This window comes from Manis pentadactyla, chromosome 7 (genome assembly GCF_030020395.1).
Source record: "Manis pentadactyla isolate mManPen7 chromosome 7, mManPen7.hap1, whole genome shotgun sequence".
Lineage (NCBI taxonomy): Eukaryota > Metazoa > Chordata > Mammalia > Pholidota > Manidae > Manis > Manis pentadactyla.
Window position 1 is genome coordinate 4,805,300 of NC_080025.1, and position 24,992 is coordinate 4,830,291.

The window sequence follows — 24,992 nt, forward strand, 5'->3', positions numbered from 1 at the left end:
ATAGAACAATGAATCATTAACAATACTTTTTTTGTCTGACTACAATTTATCATTCACAGCCACATAACTAGATTGTGAATGTTAAGGGTTCTAAAAGGACATAAAATGATACCAGTCTTGATGGCAACACATATTAAATGCTAGGCAATAATGGGCACACAGGTATTCAGTAGACAGAGGATCTCTGGATCTGTGTGTGATAGAGATTTAGAATATCAACACAGAAACATTATTTGCTTCTAGTCTAAGTCACACTATGCCATGCACAGGACATTCAACTGTAATGGATAGTTTGATCTGTTAACAACTATTTTAAATAGACAAGAATAAAAAACAAGATTATCTGCTAACATAATAACCTTAGTGAAATCAGATAATTCTAAATTCTAAAGTGTATATTACTAACACTAAAGGACTTGGAGTATCAAGCAAACAAAATTTTTTATTTTATGTTTTATATTTTATTTAATTTATATCTTATGATCTTTATTAACATTTTTTATGATTATTTGTCATTTTAAGCTCACTTTTTAAATTCTCTCCTCCTAGTTGAACATAACCTTCTGCTTGCTTTCTTCAGTATTTTTATCAGGTTCCAATTCTTTTTTCATGTTTCATTCTCACATATTTATTCCCACGTTTAAAGAGCAGCAGTCCTCTTTAATCTACCTGAAAATTAACCCAATTATAGATTCAGTATCTTTTTAGGAAAAAATATTTCATTGTGTTTAATATATTGCCTTTTCCTTAATACTCATAAAAGTGAAAGCATAATTTCACTGGACATTTTCTGTATTTCACAAACCTGAAATTACTATGTATTCTGTGTCTTGTCACTATTTGTTATAAATTATTCATTCAGTAACACATATTTGTTGATCATCTGATTATGTGCAAAAATTCTTTATTTTTAACCTGTAGGAGGGATTAGGAGTAAATGATTTGACAAAGTCCGTTAGAGTGATAAATAAAAAATATTTTCAAATAATACATACTAGTAGAAGGAAAGAAAGATTTGCTACCAGAGCAAATAATATATCATTATCTATTTGAAACCTCACTTTTAGGGGAGAAATAAGCTTACTTGCTATACAGTTTTTCTTATTAAGGCTTATTCCTCATCATTCTGAGGTGCCACACTTTAATTACCTTGCTGTTCTGAAATAACTGAGTATCCAGAAGTTAAGTTTATTTCCCAGTAGTGAGTTTGTATTTAGATGAACAAGTACCAAGAAGCATCAGCCATACCAGACATTGGCTGGGGCTGGGACATGCATATCCTTTAAGTCTAGAAAACGTCCTCTTGCTGAATAAAATTGAATTAAATGTGGTTATCATTTTTGACCCATGTCAGGGAGGTTATAAGGCACAGTAGTAAGAGGTCTCCCTGATAGACAACATCCCAGACTTGGTGGTACTTCTTGCTTTGGGTAACTTGTCCCCAGAAAATGGGCTCCTCTTTGGACCCTAGTTATTAGCAGCGGTAATTTTGTATCCAGTCTGAAGTTTTTCCATGATGTCCACTGCTTGCCACACCCAGGTTGCATTCAAATACCAGACTTCATTTATATCCAGGCTTTTCTCCTTAGATGCTCAGTTTCTAACTCCTCTGCGACTATCCTATCACATGGCCATTCCTAGAACAGTCCCCTGGTTTCTTCCATGGATGTTATTTCGTCTTCCGTGTATTTATTTAGGCATTGCTGGGCGCTACCCCAGCCTTCCTGAGCTCATGCCGCTGCTGTCCGGCCCATCTTCATGTCCGGTGTCACTGAGTTACTTTAGTGCCATCGGGGAGTTTCCTACTGAAGGGACTAGGAGACTCTCTGAAACACTAGGAAACTTCCTCTAGGAGGACAATATTCATTGTCATTAAAATTATCTACCTTCCCAAAAGACAACCAGTGAAAAGTCATAAATGAAGGGTAAAAATTCGTACGTACACAAGAAGCTAAAAATAGCATCTTACCAAAGTAAAAACTCAGTAACTAAACTGTCAGGATAAATTTTGCTCCATTTATATTTAGAAATAAATTAATAGGTTTCACTTTGAAAAGACTTTTTAGACCTGGCATTTTTGGGGTTGAGCCCACTGAGTGGGGGAGAAAAAGAGGTACTTATGGAAAAAACTATTAGGGAATTTTTAGCATTATTTAAAAATGAGTGAAGCATACTGAAGCAGTTCATATATATCAATATCTGGTGTTTTGCTTTGTTTTGTTTTACAGTCTTGTATATTACATATATAAGTGGTAACTTGGGTGTTTATAACTCCATTCCTCCAAGATTCTCATTGAATATGAATATATAGAGCTTTAATTGCAAAAAACAAAGATAGAATTAAAAACTCTACTAGCTTTATTTTGGATCTAAGATGTTTTAGCCAACAGAAACTTACAAATCTTCCAACAAAATCCACCTCAAAGCATGGTCAGCGCTGACAGTAAAGTAACAGATAATTATTTCAATGTATTTCTGCTTTTTAAAAATTACCTACAAAGATCTTACATATATTCTATATTTAGGAAAAACTCAAAATAAAGACTATTTTAATTGAATTTAATGCATACATTTCAACTAGGTTACTGAGTAAATAGGCTTTTCACTAATAGCTTCCCCCAAAGAATAAAAAATTTTTCCAGGCAAAACCATCTTTTAGTGGTTGGTAGGTTTAACCTGATTCATGACTAGCTGAGTTGTCTTCAGATGCTTTTAGTCTATATTGTGTATATATTTTTAATTAATATATATCAGCCCTCTGACTGAAGACTCCACAGAGTAGCAGGTAAGGAGGAAATGTAAGGAGAATGTCAGACTGTCACAAGCTTGTACTGTTTCCGTCTGTGTCCAACATGCCCTGTTATATGTCCATTCCAGAACTGTCGTCTACAACCTGAAGTTGCTCTGTGAAACATGGAGTCAAATAATTAGTCTTTTCTCAGGCATGGGGTTTGAAAAAGTCCTATTTGTTTCCCAGAAATATACCATTCATTAATAATCTGATTTCCAAAACAAAGTATTATTTTTTAATGAATTGAACAAGTACCATAATTGAGGCAGCTCCAAATGGCATCAGTCTCAGTTAGGATGTTGTCAAAGCTTATTATTACTCACAGTACCAGCAGTAGTTGTTTTGCACATGGTAAAATCACTCAAAGTTAGTCCAATGAAGTTTGGCATATAAGTGTGGCCTGGATAAGCAAGGTCAGGGATTTATTTGTTCCCTCAAGTGGAAAAGCTCTCTATTTTCCTGCTATTGATCTACCAAAAACAAGTGACAATTTTTGAAAAAAATTAAATAGTATTGTGATTACTTATCTTCTATGGAATTATTCTAAAATTGTTAGGAAATTAAGTAATTCAATTCATAAGCAAGTATATTTACTTCTTGCCGCAATCAATACCTTTTTCCTCAAGTATCACTGAACATGCTAAGTAACTTTAACCTAGTATTAGTGAATATAACAATTAATATCATATAAACTCTTTAATGACTAAATGCACATGTGAGTTTTCTGGGGAACAAATGTGTAGTTTTATAGGTAGTCCCTACAAAACAAAAGCAAAAAAATTATGTGATAGATTTTTAAGATTTAGGAATTCACAATGTTGAATATTGCATCAAAGATAGCAATAAATTAATGTGTGTGTATCTCCATATACAATGAGGCTCTAAAAATAAGTAAAGACTCCTAGGAAGCCAAAAAATAAAGTGAAAGAGAGAAACTGCAGACTAAGCAAGCATTCAAGTACTGTTCACCCTGGGAACAGGTGCTCTGGTTGGTGAACTCCGGGTTTGAAAATTGATCATGTCACACAGAGGCAGAGCCCAGAGCCCTCGTAGGCGGGGAGGTCTAGTAGAAAATGCCTGCCTTAAGCTAGAACCGCCCACATCTGCAGTGTCCCTCAGTACACGGAAACGAGAGAACACTGACATCACAGGAGACAGCAGGGACATTTGCAATCGCAACGTTTGTTCTGGATTGAGGGAAGGAAGAAATCTGCTTGTGACATAAACACAAGAAATCTCTCATCCTGGTCTGTGTTCTCAAATGACCTACCTGTGTGGTTCAAGCAGCCTTAAGCCAAAAGTACCTCTGAGAGTGCTCTGTATTTGTGGTATCTGCAGGTGCTGAACAGCAAAAACATGTCTGCTCTGGAGCAACTTGTCTTCAACCCATTCAAATACAGTTCCAAGGAAAAAGAGCCCAAAGTGAAAAATCAGAAAACATACCATTCCATTCATAGGAAAATATATACTTGGGGGATATTTTTACAATGTAATCTCACTATATTGAAAAATGAGGGACTATGAAGGAATTACAGCTACAAAATATCAACCTGGATGAATTACAGTGAGTTGATGTCAAGCTGCAAAGGAAGCCCTATAACATTACTCCATTTATATGAAGTTCCAAAGCAAGTAAAATCAATAAATGTTTATAAGGAATATATATATATTTAAAACTCTTAAGAAACTGGTAATATTCTACTTTTAACTTGAGTGGTGGTACACTGCTATTTATTGTTATAAATCTTAAACATACAGTATTAATATTCTTTCTAATGTAATCAACATTTAATAGAAACATCTTCAAGTGAATTAGTTAATATTCATAGGGAGTAAACCAAATATTTTAAATTTCAGAAACGCATGATTTAATTTCACAGATTTCATAAGGTTTCTGTATGTTAGCATGTTTATTAAATTTGCTATGTGATGATTACTATAATACCTTCTTTATGTTCGTTTTTTCCAATTATGTAAATCTTGTGAAAAGTCTGATTTTCTGATTATAGATGACAAAATCGAGTTTTCAATGGATAATTTTCTCAAACACAGTGAGCGGCAATTAGACCATGAGCCCATCCAAAAACTTTGTCCCCTTAGTTAGTAAACCATCCTATTCTCTGGGTAAGGTGGCTTATCCAGGGGGTCCCACTTCTAACCATGAGGAACAGCATGCTCCTGTTGAGAATGAGAAAATATGAGATAAAATCATAAACAAAAACAAAAATACCTATTTGAAGATATAACTAGAGAAGCCAAGGCTTCAGTGACCATTATCTTGTGTAGAAAAGAAAATTCAGAAAATTCAGAATGGTGAGCTGACGCATTTTGAGGTCTACTAACCTTGGATAAATATGCCAGTCCTTGGAATAGGTAAGAGGCTGAAGATCCAAGCAAAGAAAAGCAAAGAGGTTTAAAAAAAAAAAGGGACTCTGGCCTTCTGTTAGGCTGTAAGGACAAAGCACTGAAGTTTGGGGCTGCAGGTGAAGTCGGACTTGAGGGGCTCAGATCCTGGAGAGAAGGTAAGACAGAGAGGCAGTTCTAACAAGGTTTCCTCCCGAGGCACTGGTTACATTTTTAAACTGTCCCAGGCAAGAAGCAAAGCAGCCAGGCAAAAATCTGACAAGTACAAGGATGTCTGTACCGTCACAGTAAGGAAACCATGGCTGGAGGTCAGGACTCGCCGAGAAGAAAGGATCCCACAGCTCTCAAATGCTCTCCTGAGTGACAGCTGCCGAGGAGTGGGGTGAACCAGAGTAGACCAACCCCCACAAAGACTGCAGACAAGCCTCGAGCTCTGTCACACTCTGACTGAATAGGGGTGATCTGTCCCCATTTAAGACTACTAGAGGAGACGGTAAACCCTCTCTGGAAGATAACAGCATCATTCTGACAGTTACAATTTTTCATATACAATGTCAGACAATCAAAAATTTTCAACCATACTTACAAGTAAGACTAAAAAAATAGAAAAAGTAGATGTTAAAAATAAACCACAAATGAGCAGATAAGGAATATTATCAGGTAAGTGGAATTTATTTTTAAAAATTTAAGAACTCTAAAATGTAACAAAATAGATCTCAGTAGACTGGATTAGTAGTAGTAGGGCAAAAGACGTCTGTATCAAGGAAGAGGAATGGTCAAATGTTGCTAAATCAAGTAATGGGATGTATATATTTGTATATATTTTACATTTTTTTGGTGCACATATATATGTGTACATTTCTTATTTTCTGTATATTATGGTTTCACATCCTAAAATTAACCTTTCCCCCTCGTGGGGAGGGACTGCCCCTCTGAGCCTAGCCAGTTCTTAGGAGACCCGGAAGAGCTCAGCTGGGAGCAAGCCTTTGACATGCAAATGAACTAAACCCAGAGCCACACCTCTTCTCTATCACCCCTGCACCACAGAAGCGGTTTGGCCCTAATCATGCCAAGGTGCCAGTCAGTAGGGCCTGCCCCCTTAGCTCAGAGCCCACCAAGCTGGATTCAGTCCAGCCAGCCCTAAACTGCTCACCCTGCCCTGCCTTTCCTTTCCTTTAGGAAACCCCAGGAAAGGCACCAGTTTCCCTTGCTCCTGCTTTCTGCCTCCTTATCACAACTGGTGCAGCCACTATGGAGGTTCCTCAAAAAACTAAAAATAGAAATACCATACAACCCTGTAACTCCACTTCTAGGAATTTACCCAAAGAAAACAAAATCTGACTTGAAAAGATATCTGCACCCCTATGTTTACTGCTACATTATTTACAATATCCAAGATATGGAAGCAGCCAGTGTCTACCAATATATGAATGGATAAAGCAGATGTGGTATATATACACAGTGGAATACTATTCAGCCATAAAAAATACAGAAATCCTGCCATTTGCAACAACATGGATGGATCTAAGGGTATTATGCTAAGTGAAATAAGCCAGGTGGAGAAAAACAAATACCATATTACTACTCTGATACATGGAACCTAAAAACAAAACAAAGTGAAAAAGGAGCAGTAGACTCGTGGACACTGAGAAGTGACTGGCGGTTACCATGGGGAAGGGGTGGGGGTGGACAACGGGAATAAAGAGGCACAAAAATCCCAACCATGAAATAAGTTGGTCACTGGGCTAGAAGAGCAGCATGGAGTACACAGTCAGTGGTTCTGTGACATCTTTCTATGTTGGCAAATAGTAACTGCACTAGTTGGGGGTGAGGATTTAACAATGTGTGTAACTGTTCAATCTCTGTGATGTGTACTTGACACCAATATAATGTATATCAACTATACTAAAAAAAAAAAAGGCACTTAAAGCAAATAGAACAACCCAAACCTGTGACCCTGTGTGGCATCTGGTAACCCCATCCTGTGCATATAACAGACTGCTTTCTTGTGGCCACACCAGACTGACCATCAGTCACATAAAAAAACAGAATAAGGGGTTCGGATCATTGTGCAGTGGCTTTGGCAACATGGGTGTCATTGCTGTCTTGAAAAAAAAAGCAATGTGATATTTATATTTAATATGTTTTTAGATAACAGATATGACTTTAATAAATGTATATTGGGGTAAACTTTATTCCATATGTGAGCCTTTGATCACAACTTAAGGACTCTGAAGGCAAGCGTGTGAACTACACTGAAGGAATCAATGATTTTGACAGGCCCTGGAGAGGCAACTAGTACTTTTTTGGTGGCTAACATGAGGCTCTGCTTTAAAAGAGCTCTAATAGTGCTTAGGGCCTGCCCTGTGCCCCTCAGTTTACAGTTGAGAACCTGACTCAGAGGCACTAAGATCATACAGCTCCTAAGGTACAGTGCTCAACTCAGATCCAGTTCTGACCACAAAGTTGGTGCTGTTTCAGCTGCCCTATGCTCTCCAACAACAAAGTAACATAGAATGAGTAAAGCAAGCAGGCTTGAATTACTGTGGAATAAAACCTGGGCCAATGTACTCCCTGAAAATTTCCTGGTAACCCATGCTAAAAAAATAGTAAAACATTTTCCTTACAGGGCTTGGGGAGAAATGTCTATTTACTAGTAAGAAGTTTTCAGGCAACTTAAAAAATGTCTGATAGTTATATATGATTTTGAAAGCAGTAATTCTGAAAGCCAAAATACAACTAGGGTAAATATTCAATCTCCCAATTGTAGCTGGATCTTATTTATTCCTCTTCTCTCATTAAACTAAAAATATTTTTTAAAGTTAAACTAACAAAACTAGGTTAACTTCTCTCCCCAGCTTCCTAATAACTTCAGTACCATTGCTTAAAATTAATAGGCTATATTAAAAAAACTTTATATTGGTAAAAATATTTTCTTCACACATTTAGCAAGTATATTTGGTTACCCATAAAGTCTTTTTTCAGATGGGACAAGTCATTTCCAAAGCAAAAGGGTAAATCCTAATATTACCAACACTGTTACTGCAGGAACAGTTTAAGATATCAATCTGTAGAATGATTTTCTAAATATATTTAGCAGGTTTATTTTGTTACATATGAAGTCTCTTCAAATCTGACATGTTTTTTCCAGTGACCTGAAAGGGTGTTTCCCTAAGAAGTCAGAATGGAATAAAGTCTCAGTGAAGACTTTCAGAGAATGAAAATAGCATCTAATATATTTTAAACTTTGAAATGATCTATTTGTTACAGTGTTCTCTGTATGACTGCCTCTGAAAAATTGACCTAGGCTCTCTTTTAGCAACAGACACTCTTGAGTTGGTGTAAAGTGATTGGGATGTAAGGTTCAGTGAAAGCTATGAGAATTCTCCTGCAGCTGGTATACATTCAGGCCTGCGTATGATTTTGCTTTTCCTGTGATGAGTACCTATTCGTTGCCCCTCCACTAGGACAGTCGGTTCTGACTTCACTTCTGAGGTACATTCTAAGGATACCCATTCCTTCTCTCCCTCTGCCTTCATACAAGATGTATACTCTCATTTTTCATTCAGATGAAAGTGCAAATAACCAATAAACATGCAAACTTTACTTCTCTCAAGGAAATGTACTTAAAACAACAAGAATCAATGCTTGAAACCAAATAATTCTAATGTGGATAATTTTGAAACATGAGCATATATGACAATTGCCCATAGGGCACATCAAGAGGAATAATTCAAAACATTAAGGACAAATAATCAAGTTGCAGGGGAAAAATTTAAAACACACTGGTCATGTCTTAACAGTGTGTCAGATGATCTACGGTAATTAAGGTAAATACTCAAAGTTCAAATGCTCTTATAATAAGCAGTTTTCTTCCCTCTGAAATGTCTTTTCATGTCAAATTACCATTGCTTTTGATACATGGTCTACTTACTGGGAAAAATGTGTTTAACATATATGCAATTATAAATTTGAGTAATAAAATCAGTAAGGTGAAATATTGAGGAACTAACCAAGAAACGTGCCAAAGGTGTCAATTAGCATCAGAAATGCACTAAGTACATTTTTATGAGCTTATATTTCTCCTTTTTCTTTCTCAGTGAGTAAATGTATGAGGCAAGAAGAGAGACAGGCAGAAGCACTGTGGGCACGTGTGAGGCTTCTCTTGCCTGGTAGTAATGCTGTGGACACGCCGCCCAGAAGAAGTGAGTGCTCTCTCTCCTCCGGTCAGAATCTGAACCAGGTATTTCTTTTTGTAGAGTGAGGACGTTTTAATTATCCATCTCCCTCTCACACTTAGTTTTTGTCATTATCACACAGTGTGTGATCTGTAAGTCGACACAGTAAAGTCAGGATTGTGGTATTTTCTGTCAGGGTACACTGTGATCAGACCAGAGCCTCACAGAGACCCTTGGGTGAGGAAAAGAGACTGGAAATCTCCACTGACACCAGGTTGGTCTTGGAAAAGTTACAGCTCACTGGGGAGGAGAGAATGGGCTGCTGAGGAAAGCCTTGTTACAGTTCATGCATCACGCAGTGGAGGTGAATCCATTAGAAAGACGTAAAATTGGAAAAGGTCCTATTTCTAACTTCATAGAAAATAGAGTACAAGTAAGATCAACACCAATATATGAAGAAAAAACATAAAACTTTGAAAATGTTGTATTTACTTAATTTGGTGTTATTTATCTTATACTGAAATAAGAAATAAATAAGAAATTTGGGGATAAAAAGCTAAAAATCATATTGACACAATGTTATAAACACTGCTACTCAAAATACATTCTCCTTTTCTTCCTTAAGAGGAGAGCCCCAGTGTCATTTGAAACTGCATGTACTTTATTTCTCAGCTTCTCCTGCAGCTGGAGATGGCAAAAGACAGTTCTGTCCAATACGTGTAAGTGCAAATCTAGGGGTTTCTCAGGAAGTGCTGCTTCCCTGTTAAGACCCCAGTCTGTTTCCTTATTCTCCCTTCCTTGAGATCAGACATCATGCTGAAGAGGAATCAGCCTTGTCACATCCGTGAGGGAAGAAACACATGGGAGTCTGGGACAGCGGCCACAGGACGGGCGTCCACGCTATGCCAGCGCTCGGCTGCCCGTGGAGGAGGAAGATGAACGCACATTGGCTTGAGGCCGCACAGCCAGGCCGGCGCTACCTGCAGCCGGGTCGCATGTTAACTGATGCTCTCAGGGGTGGGTGAGAGCACCGGAGGCCGAGATCAAGTTCTTCTCTGGGATGGCCATAGCAATAAAAAACGAAAAGACACCTCTGAAGCATCAAAGAGCAGAAGTATTGGAGAAGCCTTATGGAAATAAAAGAAGAATAAAAGCAAAGTTTTATGAAGAGCAAAAAGGCAACTGCAAATAGTGAAAGGAGTAAAAACCGGTGGCGGAAGGAGCAGTGGGGGCTGAGTCGTCAAGATGAGGAAGGTTCAGTATGATTCAGTCAACCCCATAAACAGTTTACCTGTTATACTTAAAGATCTCAAGAGTCCAGAAAATTCGCTTACAAAACAACTTCCTTCCTTTAGCATAGTGAATAAATGACAAGTGTGTGTACTCTGCTTGTGGACTTTCCATGTTCCAAGCACACTGCTAGGAAGTAAGATAAAAACAAAACTGGTGATACATATTATACAGTTGATGATTTATGACATGCCCTTACTTTCAATTCTTAAGTAATTTTGTTACAGGACTACTTAATATATAGTTTAGCATATGATTTTTAATAGAACGAAACTTAAATAAAAATTCTTATTGTTATTTTGAATTATTAAACCCAGCAATAATTGTGAAAATTAACTTTATGAGTGTTAGGTTTTAAGTGTGATAGAAAGTGATATGTAGTTAATAACGTCAGAAGCCAAAGTCAAACAATCACTCTCGCTTGTGACTCAGCAACAGTATTCACTTATGCCAGGTGGTCTACACATGCGGAGCTTGTCAAACGTTTGTTTTTGTGGCAAAGAGGCTATCTTTGCATATTTAAAATGGCTAAAGCATATAAAACAGAGGGCTATGAAACCGAAAATTTCAATATCAAAGAATCAAGAAATGGGAAAATATGACCAGTTGTAGAAAAGTGATCTCCCTACATAAACTCAGTAAGTAAAAATACACTTCTTGATCCAGATTATGTCTTAAAGGAATACATTAGAACACACATTTTACTTAATGTCACTTCTTGGACATGACATAGCTTGATTTATATTCTCTAGCTTGTCAGTTAAGAACATCCTAGAAACCAGCTGGTCCAGCCTCAGAACAGAACCACAATTGATTGCATTTTAATAACTGATGTGGTTAAAGCGCCTTGAGCGTAGGGAGTGTGCTGCATGAATGCTGCTAATTCACAACTGATCTAGTAGCACCAGATGGGAAGGAACATGGAAGAAGTGAATTGAAGACATTTACCTGGGAGTGGAAGGTAATAAATCCATAGCTCCAGAGGGTGGCAAGTGACCTTCAAGGAGAAGGCTTGTCACATATGGAATCTTGAATCATTGCACATTACTATGTCTTGGCCTGTGGGCTCCAGCTCCCAAACCTTACAGCTGAGAAAATAAATCTGACTGAAAGGGACATATGTCGTTTGTAAATAAAACTACAATTAGAAAAACTAAACTAAGGTCATGTATCTCATACTTATAATTTGATAGTGAATTTTTCCCTATGCTTTAACCTGAAACTCTTCATCAGTACAAAAGGGATTGTACAGAATTTGTTTTGGACAGAGCATTTCTTGAGTACCCTGTATGTTAGCCAATCATATTTTTGGAATCACCTCTAAACATTCCACTGATTTTTATAATTGTAGTTAAAACAGTTCATGTGGCATCTGTAAGTACTTGTTGACAGATGAGAAGAGAGGCATATATGCCATATACTGTATTTCCATCTGTTTTAAATTTAAATTAGCATTCTTTCCTAATTTCCCATCTTGATGCTATGACGACAAATTCAGGCTTGTAAAAGCCTAGAGTCAAAGTTTTTGAATAGTCCACGTGTTTAGTTGTTCATTAATGTGAATGAAGGTCTGAAAATGTTTTTTCGTTTGCACATTTTTTTCCTGTCAGTTCTGAGACTTCTCATCCAGGTTTCCCCCTCTCTCTCTATCAATCCTACCATAATTTGCTTTCTCTGTTCTCTCTAGATAGCATTTTCTAAACAATTAAGAGTTTATAAGGGTCACTCCTAAGCTGTTAACACTTCTCACAGTGGAGGGACAAAAGAAGGGACACAAGAAACAGCCCTCCTAATAGAACTTTTATTTATTTGAAATGAGGCTACTGCACAAGGCTTCTTAAAGTACTTTTACAAAATATAAACACAACACTTAAAAGAATTCATCAGCCAGGCAAAGAATGCAGGCTATAAAGATATAAATTATTCTGGTTCTAGGGGCAACAGATTGAGAACTAGAACAAATTTAGAAAGGCCCTCCATAGTCATGGCTCACATTCATAATTGTGAACATGTTAGTCCACGTAAGTCTAAAATAGGTCTTTGGATAGAACATAAGGTAACTTTTAAATTACACAGAATTTTCTGATTTCCAATTATGTCTTGGAAATACATATGTCTTGGAAGAAAATACAACAGGAAGAAAGGCAGTGCCTTATCATCCAAGTGAAAGTTTTCCCACAGATCTTGCCTGGATTCTGTCTTGTATTTCATTGGCCAGAAGAAATCTCCTGTGGTGATGCTAGAGGCAGAGAAAGCAGAGAAATGTCTTTTTTTTAAGTTGAGTACACAAGACCTCAATACAGTTGGGCCCTACTACATTTACGGTTTCTAGTTCACCCTCTGAATCACACTAAGACAATGAACAGGAGCCGGCAGAGCCAAGGCCTGATACACAACACACGACCGTGTCTGTGACGAGAGAAAAATCGGTACTTCTGTGAGCTGTGTGCTATTTCATGGATTTTTGCCAAAATCCCCTACAGACTAGCCTTACAAAATCTGCAGCAAGGATGGGGCATGGAAGGACAGAGAAGAATCATCTCTGCCTGATCCTGACCCGCGGCCCAAACTCTAGACCCAGGGCTGTCTTTTCTTAAGTAAAGCATGATGCTGATCCAAAGATTACGGCAAAAACAGAAAATTTTAACATTCATACAAGTTTAGGATTTTCTTTTATTTTGGTTTTGTCTTTTTGTGTATATCAAAATGAACAGCTTGAATTTGTTATAAAAGTTTCAAAAAGTATTAGTTTTTATAGTTATTAGATTTTTTTTATCTTTAATGTTTTAAATTATGGGTAACCCAGTTAGTGTTGTTCATTTCATTAAAACGTATTTCATACTTTGATACTTATTATTTGGCATCACTGGACAGGAGATGTTTTAAATTCACCAAATTTTTAAAAACAGCTGAATGGGCTTTCAAATAGCTTTTTCACTGGCCTAGATAACTACTTGTTGCTTTTTGCTGTCGTTTAAGTTCTTGTCTGTATTTATGTCTCATAAAAATGGAATTACTATTATAAATATGAAACTTTTAAGTACATAATGCAGTTTACATCTTGGAATTTTATCGAATTGTTTTACTCAGATCTTATTTAAACACTGGCATGCAGGAGGCAACAATTTCTTGGTGAACAAATTAAATGTTCTGAAGAGACAGAAACAGAAACGAAAATTACTCTTGGTATATGTAAGGTATCCATTTTACAGTCAGAATGTGCCTAGAAATTTAGTTCTTTAGGTTTCTGTGCTCATCGTTACAAATTCTAAATAATTCTTTAGATCTAAGAACTTGATGTCTTTTCTATTTATAATTCAAAATGAAACAGACTTTTGTTTTGCCCATAATGATAATCAAATACTGAACTACGATCAGAATAATACATAAATGGGAACAAGACAACTGGGAGAGAGGCCAACAGACTTCACCTGCTGATGCTCTGGCTGTGGCCAACTCAGTCTTCTCATGGAGGACATACTCCTGGGGAGCACTGGTGGACCAAACCAGGCTGGACGCTACAAAGAACTTCTGATATTTGCTCGCAGTTATAATTGGAAGCAAGAAAGACAGTGCCAAAAGCAGGGGAAAAAAACATATTGAGAAAAAGCAAACAGGACGCTTTTCTAGAAAAGAATGCCACTAGAGGGAAAATTGTTCCTTAAGGTGCCCAAAAATCAAAGAAAAACGGTATTCTTCCTCCAGTGATCAACGCTGGTAATCCAAAATTATTTAGCACTATGACATCTATTATAATCAAACGTTGATTCAAGTAGGAATTACCTAATTAAATAGTTTTGACCAAATCATCTGGCCCTGAGAGTAAGTTATTTTGTCGAACAACTAAAGACATAGGGCTACTGTACATTATATTCATCTCTTAATTAGCACCTCACTGATAGAAGTCAAGTTCTGCTGACTAAACGTGACCCAGATGTGTTTTGGCCATGCTTCATCGCCCTGCTGCAAAACATTTGCTTTGATCCAAGGCACCCTCTCTTCTACAAGCAAAGAACTTAACCTTCTCAGTTTCCTGAGACTGTCTCATTTTCAAATAGTCTTTCTGTCCTTATAACCTCCAGATATATCCCAGAAAATTTTCTTACTTCAAATTGTAACAATGGGATGAATCAGTTTAACAGAATATTATAAATTTATACATTGCTGAAGACAAAGAATTCAAAGGAATACATGATCCTGGATTTACTGCACATTTTTCCTACGGCATAGAGGACACCAGCTCATGTCAGTGGGAAAGCAAAGTAACCAGACAGAAAAAATGGATTTAACTAAACTGGTAATAGCTTAGGCTTAGAAAACCAGAAACTGTTCTGGACAAGACTGAACAAACATGATTAGAAATCAGTGTTCCAATGTACTACTGGTTGAAATCATGCAGTTTCACAGATTGATGTACCATTTGATCCAAAGAAAACCCAGAGTGATATGTACTGAAATCCATGTTTATGATATCTTAGTGACATTTTATTAAAAATTTGAAGGTTTTAAACTTACTCATATTTAACTTGAACTCTTTGAAGTTCAGACTAATGGCAACTGAGTGCTGGGCACTTTGCAGAGGGGTCTATGAGAACTCATTTATGACTCATTCACTAATTAGGCAGGGATTTTACTTATGTGCAACACAGTGCATATAGTTCATCTGAATATCACAGACTTAGTTTTAGCACATAAATATCTCAGTTCACAAATTACCAATCGATTTTTGAACAGCAAGCCAAATTTGTATTAGTCTAGGTCAGTCCCGACTGGAGGAACCTGTGTCCAGCCCTAAGAGGGGAAGAGCATTTATCTCAGGCAAATCAAGCAGATGAGCTCTCATCACATGACAGACACTTTACGGAGGTGTAAAAAGTTAAAACTAACACCAAGATCACCTTTAATAAAAAAAAAAATTGGTGTACAAAGCAAAATTTGACTCTCAGGCGCTTTCTGCTGCAGGAAACTGGAGAGTCCTTGCTGTGTCTGGTGGCATTCACGCTAACATTGTTCCCAGTTTAGGACTGCAGAAGAGCCTGTGCTGTCAAGTAAGCATGACACAAAAGCGACACCGATTTTAAATATTTTCATCTTTAATTCACTAAGTTACGTGTCACCAGGTGCTGTATTACAGTAATGTAACTATGCTGTGCCCCTGTGGCTATGGCACAAAGATGTGTTTTTCTAAAGCAGGACAGAATCAGTCTCCAACAGAGCAGGCTTCACTGCCACCAGAGCTCAGGAGGAAAAAAAAAATCATTTGAACTAAAATTTATGACATCATTATTTGCTTAATGTGTGTATCTAGAGCAGCTTCAAATTACCCAATTTTAACTGTAATAGTCATGACTCATGAATAACTTTGGCCTTAGTAAAATTCTGATTTGGCATGGATGGACACCAAATTTAAAAGACAGACCTGCAATTCAAAGGGCACAGACAGTGAATCACCATCATCTCTAAAACTAAAATTTGGCTCTGAGACAAAAGGATTAGTTTGTTTTTCAGAGACGTCATCAGTGTCATGACCCATAAGCAAATATGAACCTAAGTAAGTGTTCCGTTTTTTCAAACATAAACTTGGAAGAGGACTTTAAAAAGAATTAACTAAATACACACAACCTATGTGAAAAAAAAATAAGTAAAAATATTCCATGTAGGCAATGACACTAGTAAAGTAAACCATAGTGCTTTAAAACAGCCTCATATCTGGTATTTAATACTAACTCGCTACTTCCAAGCAACTCTGAGTGAGAGGAAATAACAATCCCTTTTACAGATTATAGGAATTCAAACATAGCATTCATGGCAGCTGTGTGCTCACTCCAATGAAAAGATCAAGACCAATTTCTTTTATGATTTAATTTGCCAAATTTATCCACTCTTTGGTGGGGGAAGAAAAGACTCCATTTAAGTGTAAACAAAGAAAAGAAAAAAATGTACTATTTTCTTGAGGAAAAGTTATAGGGCTGTTACCAAAACATCTTTTTGAGTAAGGTAATTATTTTTGTCATATCAGAAAATGACATTAAAATCTGAATACAGTTGGCTGGGGAGGTGATGAGCAGTAAGCTCCCCTACTCCCAGCCAGTCCTGGGGGAGAAGCATTATCTGTCGCCCAGTGGCATTCACTCAGCAATGCAAGAATCTTTCCAAACAACCACACTGCCAAAGCCCACTCTCTGTTTCTGGAAACTTCTCATCCATTTCAAGTATTTTAGCAAGTTGGAAGAAAACCTATTAGCTTCATGAACATTTCCTCTACAAATAAAATAGTATTAAGTAAGCCATGTTAATCCAGTTTCTGACCTAAAACTAATAATAAGCACAGAACTTTTATTAGAAAAAAAGAAATTAATGTGAGAATGAAAATTATTGTGAAGAAAATTACTTTAAAATTTAAATATGAAAATGTAACTGGGGAAATACAACAGCACTTGAGTATAGAGTTTCATTTTATAGAATCACATACAGTTCTAATCCTGGAATGAAGATAAGATCACTTTAAAAAAAGATTTAAAAAATAACAAAAATTAAAAAATATCATACCAGTATCCACATATAGTTTCGTATAGATCATGGATGTACATGGATATGTGTAGATTTGTATAGATAATATATTACCTCTCTATTCATTACACGCTATCTCGTTGGTGTTCAATCCTTTGTTCCAGATGCACCAGGAAAATATTCTGTTCAGAAATATGGTATCTGATCAAAAGTTCCTAAAATACTCCCAACTATCACCTGTAATGGAATCCTAAGGAAGTGAATGCTTTCAAGATGTTATTGAGTAAAAAGTACACGGTTAGCTATTGAAGAGCTGGAACTGCATGGCTCTTATTTTGCCTCCTCATGTCTGCTTGCACACCTCCAACACTGTCCCCTCGCCGTCTAGTGTTCAGCACCAAGACATCCATAGTGTTGACTGACTGTCTAGCAAACCAGCAAATAGAACCATCAAACTGTGAGCAAATTAGGGCAGACACGTAAACTAGACTTACCCAGGGGAAGGCAAGTATCTACTCCATGAATGAGCTCAATGCCAGCACAGACAGCACAGACCCAGTGGGGGCCATTCTGGAAGAGCACCCCAAAGGAGCAGTGCTGTCACATTTTTTCTGAACAAATTTATAAAAGTTTAACCCGTGGTGTCACATTCTATTATTCTATTTTCTTTGGTTGAAAATATTTTAACTCTTTTAGATCTTCTGGGATGGTTTCACTGTAAATTTAGAATGCATATTTATATTTCTCCTTGCCAATTAATAATATAAGGACTTGAGCTGTTTACACATTACAGGGGGCAACATTCGTTTGTTTCTTTAATAGAGATTTAAACTTTAAAGTCTTTGAGCTTGGAAAGTATTCAGGATGGCGTTCATGTGAAGTTATATAACATTACAGAAATCTTGTGTACACCAAAGACCAATGACTTAGTACGGAGCATGCCATCCCCTATTCCTTTACTTGGTGGTCTGTGGGCAAGGGCTGCCACCCTCAGGGAAAGACACAAAGCCAGGCACACAGGAGAGGTAGAAACGTATTATAAGTAGATCTCCAATACATAGCTATACACTGAATGATTAAACATCCCAAATCTCCCCCAACTGTCCCAAAGACAAACATCATATTACATATCTTGTTTCCATATTTTAGAAATCAGGAAAATTGTCTGGAAGCTTATAATAAAAAAACATGTAACACATTAGGTGGAAGGTGCTGGAGAATCACTCAGACAATGAGTTACTTCCTATGCCTGTGACATAGTGCTTAGGCTTCATCACCAGGAAAATACTACAGCCATACCTATTTAATGGAAGTTCACAGAGTGCCTACTGTGCACCAGTCATGGTTCTGAGGGAGATCTTACACCATGTATGTGCATATGTACAATACATGTGTGACTTTACAATTCATATGTGCCTTTAATCCTCAGAATAACCTTATGGGGTAGTCATTAATTGTCCTCTTTTTACATAGAAGGAAGCACAGAGGAGCATTTCGGTAGCTAGCCCAAGGTCACAGGCAGGGTGTGAATTCACATAGCTGAGGTGATTGCTGCAAGTCGTGGAGACTTGCATGGCTCCCACTGCGCTGCGTGTCGTCTAAAGAGCCCTGTGACTGGAACAAGGAGGCGTACCCACAGTGAGTTCTTCTAGGCAGGATCAGGATAAGCAAAGTGCACAGGTTCTGCAGTCAGAAAAAGAGCTAGCTGTGTTTCAGACTTCACTACTCCAAAATTAGTACTGCACAAAAGGTGGAGAAAGTGGTAATTTGGGAACTGAGTTTTAAGGTAAAATAAATGGCTAATTAAAAGCTTTACAAGTATAGAAATCACAAGCCACATCTTTCTAACTTATTCCAAAATAAATGTCTACTTCCCTCCCACCTGTCCAGGCAAGGGCAGTGTTGAAGCTGAACTTGCTGAGAAGTCTGCCTTTTAAACTCGGAGGTATTGTTATTTACCTGAGGCTGCACATGTGAGTATTTCCTCTTTTGTTATGCCCATTTTCTGAGAGGTGTCTTTTAAGTTCGAGTTAAATTTTTCTGCCCCATTAAAGAAAAACTTTTTAAATAGTGATTACAAAGTAATTATACTGTTTATGTGATAGCTCATTTCTGCCCTCTTTTCCAGTCTCACTCTTAGTAAGAATACCTGTAAGCATATGTTTTAAAAGAAGGAATTGCTCAGAAACTTTGTTCTCTCTCTCCTTTTAATTGCCAGTTGACCAACCAATAACTATATAAACTATAGAGAGTCTAGTTCATATACTGTGGTATTTCTTTATATTCTCTTTCAGTGGATTGTCTAGAAATATTTGGCTAGGCAAAGAACACATGAGTCACGGCTGGCAGTTTGAAGAACCATGAAGAGGAGAGTGTGGGTGAGTGTGTGTTTGTGTGTGTGTGTGTGTGTCCAAGCATGACTGCACTGCCATGACCTCCTCTGACCTTTGCTTTCATACTTCAGTATAGAACCACTCCCCCTGCCTTGTTCTGTGACCTGCATTCCCTTCTTCTGCACAGAGGAGCTAACGCAGCCCACCTTTCCCATGCCTGCCCGTGTGACCGCCGGAGCCTGGCCAGCAGCTCCTGGTAAATCACGAGGCTCTCCTACAAAATCTCTTATACTATCTGCATTTAGAGTTTAACTCACTTCTGGTTTTTTTAATAAGTTTCTAGTTCTTCAAAAGATTACATGCTGGTTACAGACAGGAATCACTCACTCTACATTTTCTGCAGCCCTCACTGCGCTGTCATTTCCTGTTTAGAACTGAAGCTGCTGCTCATGAGAATTAATTAAAACACCTCTGAACTGAAGTAGATTTAAATATGAGAATTTGAAGTAAAAAGTACGCAAACCTGTGGAATTAGCAGTGTCCATAGGGCCTCCTTCCCGAGTGCCCCGATTTCCCCGCCCTTTGCCACCCACACAGGTGGTCGCATGACCGAGGAAGACCTTCGGAAAAGAAAAATCCAATCTCCTACCTAGCCCTGTGGGACTGCATGAACTGCAGATTCCAGAGCCTTTCAGGGAACCCGGTGCACATACATTTTAATATTCAGCCCCCACTCTAGCAAGTCCATGCAGCATTTCACAACTATATATATACATTGCTATTTCTTTAATGAAGTTTAGAAGTATTCTAACTTAGAGGATGAATAGACTATAAATAACCTTATGTCAGGTCAGATCAGGATTATAGCACAAATAACTCATGAAAGTGAGCTTTTGGATTTCAGAACTACAGAAGAGGAATTATGGATTGCTTCTAACACTGGAAAGCCCCTGGGGTGCTGTCAGAGCAAGGAAACAGTATGAATCTACCAGTGGAAAGCATTTAAGGTGTCTGATTGATTTTAGGATGGATGCACAATAAAGGAAATGAAATAATCACAATCTCTTCTCTCACAGTTAAACTACAATTGAGAATAGGAATCACCTGAATAATTTACATGTGTAAATTTTGGAAGAACAATTACATGGAAAAATCTAAATTTTTCCATAAATTTTAGAATTACATCATAAATCAAAGGAACTATCATCCCTTGTTTAAAGTTCTCTACATCTGTTTTTTATAATATAAAATTTTTATAATCAGTGAATCCTTAATTCACAATTCATACAAATCTGATTTGTATTCTGCAACAAAAGGTGGGCCTGGTGACTTTTCCAGAAGGCACATCTCCCAGGAGTGGTGTTGACTGACTGGTGCGAGGCGCGACGACATGCTTGGCAGTCGGAGGAGGTGTGATACTTCTCCCCACTGAAGTGTGTTCTTTTCCAGGTCCAATTATTCCTGAAAGGCCATTTGGCTTAGGTAAGATCACAATCTTTCACTGAAGTTACATCGGTGCAACTTAGAAACACTGTTTAATTATTGTCAGGAATTCTTGTTAGGCCTCCAGCTAGGCAGTCATTCTTACAATAGTCTAGAATGGATTAGGCCGTTTATGATATGTCTTCAGTCAGAAGGGCACCATGTGGTAAAGGCCTGGAAGGAAGTCCAAATTCATTTCAGATTTGTCCTACTGTGGGGAACTGGGATCTAACCAAAGGTAACGTGGGGCCCTAACTGCAGCGTACTCCCTCTCTGCCCTCTTACACATGGCTGCACCCTGCCGGAGGAACGGAGCATGGATCATGGGTCTTGGGTAAAACCGCAAGTCCCAAACCCATCACCACCCTTTTCTAAAATCCATGGTGCAAAAACTTTGGAAAAGAGAAAAAGTTCTATTTTTGCTACTGGTTAAATCACTTGAGTTTTAGGTTCATCATCATTAGTGAAGTATAGTAACATCCATCTCATGGAGGGATGGTGAAAAACAACAAACTAAGGCTCTGAGCACCGTGCACGGCACACACAGGTGGTCAGGGTGCTGCAGATACAACCTGCGAGGCAAAGGCCTACTCTTAATATAGGAGGTTGTGTGTGGGGTCTGGAGGGTGACCTGAACCTGGGAAGTGCTAAGGGCACAGGAAACTCTCCTTCCTCTCCCGGTAGCTCCTGTGCCCCACAACATCCCAGGCACAAGCAGAACTCCAGGTCGGGCCATGCTGGAAACAGGAGGCCAAGACCAGCCCCCTCGCCGAAGCCCCAGGATTGGTGGGCCAGAAAGAAATTTTCCAAATCCACCACCCTCCACCCTTCACAGATCAACTCAGGACAAGAATCAGAGACCCGCTGGTCCCAATGCCAGGGCACTGACATCAGTAACGAGCTGCGTTCTCTGTGACAGTGTTGATGATAAGCGTCTTGTCTTGTGAACAAATGACTACCAATCAGGTGTTCACAGTGCAGAAGGAAGACTACAAATTAGTAGAAACCAACTGAAAGATGATTTGAGCTTTGTGTGTCCAAAGCCATCTATCCCAGCGCCATTCAGACTGTGTGAAAAATCTCTTAAAAGACAGGAGGTCAGCAAAACACTGGCTCATACGCTCCACAGCAAACTGGCAGCAGAACAGCTGTAGACTTGCCACGAAAGAATCCGATACGTGGGTGGCTAAAGGGGACACGCGTCCAGCCCGTGGGCTATGAGTCTTTCGCTCCAGGTCGAATGGGGCTCCGAGGGAGTCAGACCGAGCGCTGACAGAGGCTGATGGAGAGAGGAGACGTCAAAGCTCTGCACCTTCACAAACATCTCACCCCCGATCCTGAGCCTCCTGGTAAGATTGGCGGTTGGCTGCTGACTGTATGTAAGGGAATTCGGAGTTAAGTCAGTGAAATGTCCTGGTACTGCACCACAAAGCCCAGAGAAGGCTACAAGTAAATACTACGTATCACAGCCATGTGTAGGGCTTGTTTCACTTGAGTACAATTTATCTTTTCATTTTTAATGCAGGGTAATAGGACATGCATTCTGTTCACTTTCTTTAGGGATTGTAACACTTGTCAAATGCTCAGACTCAAGTATATCTCACAGCTTAAGTCCTGTTGATCCTAAACAGTTATTTTCCTTTAATGGGATGTAAATTTGTAAAGCTTATTTTGCTTCTCTAGAAGATTCCTATGTCTAGTAAAATCTTAAGTGATTTATGGAATAATGCCTTCATCATCCATCATGCTCGCATGAAAACTAGTCTCCTCTACTCACTGCAATGCCCTAATCCTACAGGTAGGACCAACATTTTCTGATTAAAACAGTGACGCCAGGTTCATTCCTCCCACTCCCTAATCTTTCACATTCATTGGTCACCGACCGGATCTAGGGGTTCTTCCTTTGGAACAACTTTGCCCTCTGTTCCCACTGCCGTCACTGCTCTAGTCACCACTTCCTTCCGAGACCATTCCTGCTGCTGCTTGGACCACACCAGCAAAGTCCTTCTGACCTCTCATCAGTCACACAGGTGACTTCGGTAGTGTTACCTGTGTCTCTCAGGAGCTCAGAGCGTGAATAACCCTCTGTGACCCACAGCACGACGTTCAGATTCCTTAAACTGGCTCAGGCCATGTACAGTGCGACTGCAGCCCCTCTACCAACTACCCCTCCTCTGGAGTGCTCACTCTGACCCTGCGTAACCCCTCGGCCCCATCCCACTGCTGTTTGCCTTCTCACCTTCTCACCCCACTGCAGACACAAGGGATTCCTGTGCTGGGTGTAATCATCTACTGTCAGTTCTCATCCAAGTGACAAGGCAAGTTCTGCTCTATGTCAAGGCGCCCAGAGGGGCACGGCCACAGGGCGCACACTCCCATGACCTTCAGGGCACAGGCAGTGCTCTGGGACCACTCCCCATACCTCACAGTATTTTTGTGCTTTAAGCCTTTTTTTACCTGAATTGTACGCTCCCTGAAGACCAGAAAAATGGCTTATGTTTTTTAAAATGCCCCATATCTAACAGGTTAACATGCAAACTCAACAATAATGATGAAATCCATTGTTACACACCATAGATCACAGAGTGTAAAGCTGTCATTGTGCAAGAGAAAGACTTAGGATGCTAATTTTAAAAATGTATATTCCAAAAAAAAAAAAAAGTGTATTCCTATACCCAAGCCCAGAGGTTTGGTTGGTTTCAGGAAAGAGGAAAAAAAAAAAGAATTAAAGGCCTCTAGGGAATTTCTGATGCAGTTAGCACACAGGTGGAATTCAGAAAAACATGGCCATTGACTAATTTGAAACAGTAAATAAAAAATAAGTACAAAAGTATGCAGAATTATGAATGATGAAAAGACAAAAATCATTTAAACATAAATGTAGAGGATATTTAAAGTTAGGTAAAACAGAAAAGACTTTGTTTACTTAATATTTAATCTAGATTATTCACTTCATTGACACAAGATTGTAAATATTTAAGCTTTCTTAAGTTGTTTGATCTGTAATAAAGGCATTTACAGTGTAAAATATTCTTCCCTTGCATTTATTACTTTAAAAATATTTAAGGATTAGGTGTTTATACCCAAGTCTAACCCACTTTTTCAAATAAAAGTATACCTCATGATACTAAATCATTCTTCCTTTTTAAAAAAACCATAAACCAGCTTTATTCTTAAAATCAAACTCCTCAACTACAACCAGAGTGAACTCAATCTCATGTTGGCAAATAACTATATGTAGCAGTCTAACATTCTTTCTAGGTTTTGCAATTTTTAGTTTGATGATAAATTACTTCCTTTTCCCCATCATACTCAGTTAATTCTAATGCTGTAATAGGCAATACTTTGCTTGCCTTACTTTCCTGATGTTGACTTGCCTGTACAAACATCCTATAGAGAAATAACAGGATTGTTTATTAAGTCATACAACCACAAACAAGTATAAAGAGGAACCTAATAAATGCAAGTAGAAGTTGAGGGACAAGACCATCTTGTTTCCATTTGTGATTTTACCTCCAATTTTTTGTATGGTTTTTGGGGTGGGGTGAAGGAGTGGATGGCTAACCTAGGTTCAAGCCCTGTGAACTATTTTGTGTTTTTTTAATATTAAAACTTCCTAAGTGTAAATAATGAAAAATTTGTATTATGGAGGATTATGTATATTTAGTGTTTTCATTGACCTTCTAAAGTCTCTTTTTGGGGTTTGTGTAGTTCACAGAAAATTAGGTCAGTTCCTCTTCTAGGGCTTCTATCTAAATGAGGTGCTTGTTTATGCCACTAGAGAGAGACATGGAGTCACTGGACCGTGTCTCTTGGCAGTTTCAGGCAAAGGACATAGTTTCAGTGGAGGCATTAATGACACATGTTCAACCCCTGCGGACATTGTAGTGCAGGAATAAAATACACTGCCTTGTGGTCTATTGAACTCAAGAGACTTAAAATGATGTTTCATCACATGGAAAAGAGCCCCTTATCATATAAAGAATATCAACCCATATTCATCATACAGAATATAAAAGATAGTTGAATATGAAAAGCAAAACC

The 24,992-nt window shown here is 38.2% G+C and overlaps 1 protein-coding gene and 1 long non-coding RNA gene across 4 annotated transcripts in view; one reads left to right on the forward strand and one right to left on the reverse strand.

Annotated features, from left to right (window-relative positions):
• LOC118916927 (uncharacterized) overlaps positions 1–9,335 on the forward strand; it is a 47,081-nt gene extending 37,746 nt beyond the window's left edge. Inside the window, exon 5 of the long non-coding RNA XR_008998672.1 lies at positions 9,256–9,335. This is a non-coding gene — a long non-coding RNA (uncharacterized LOC118916927). The remainder of the gene's footprint in view (positions 1–9,255) is intronic.
• Positions 1–24,992, reverse strand: part of VEGFC (vascular endothelial growth factor C) — an 80,768-nt gene that overhangs the window by 53,893 nt on the left and 1,883 nt on the right. The window contains exons 1-2 of one of the 3 annotated variants that reach the window (XM_057505068.1): positions 11,572–14,874; positions 10,668–10,752 (exon numbers count right to left, since the gene is read on the reverse strand). The exons of 1 other annotated variant lie outside the window; for it this stretch is intronic. In XM_057505068.1, coding sequence (XP_057361051.1) covers positions 10,668–10,752; positions 11,572–11,597 — 111 coding nt within the window. In that variant the 5' untranslated portion in view covers positions 11,598–14,874. Of the gene's footprint in view, positions 1–4,095; positions 4,523–10,667; positions 10,753–11,571; positions 14,875–24,992 lie in introns of those variants that run through there. One more of the 3 variants, XM_057505069.1, reaches the window with a different exon arrangement.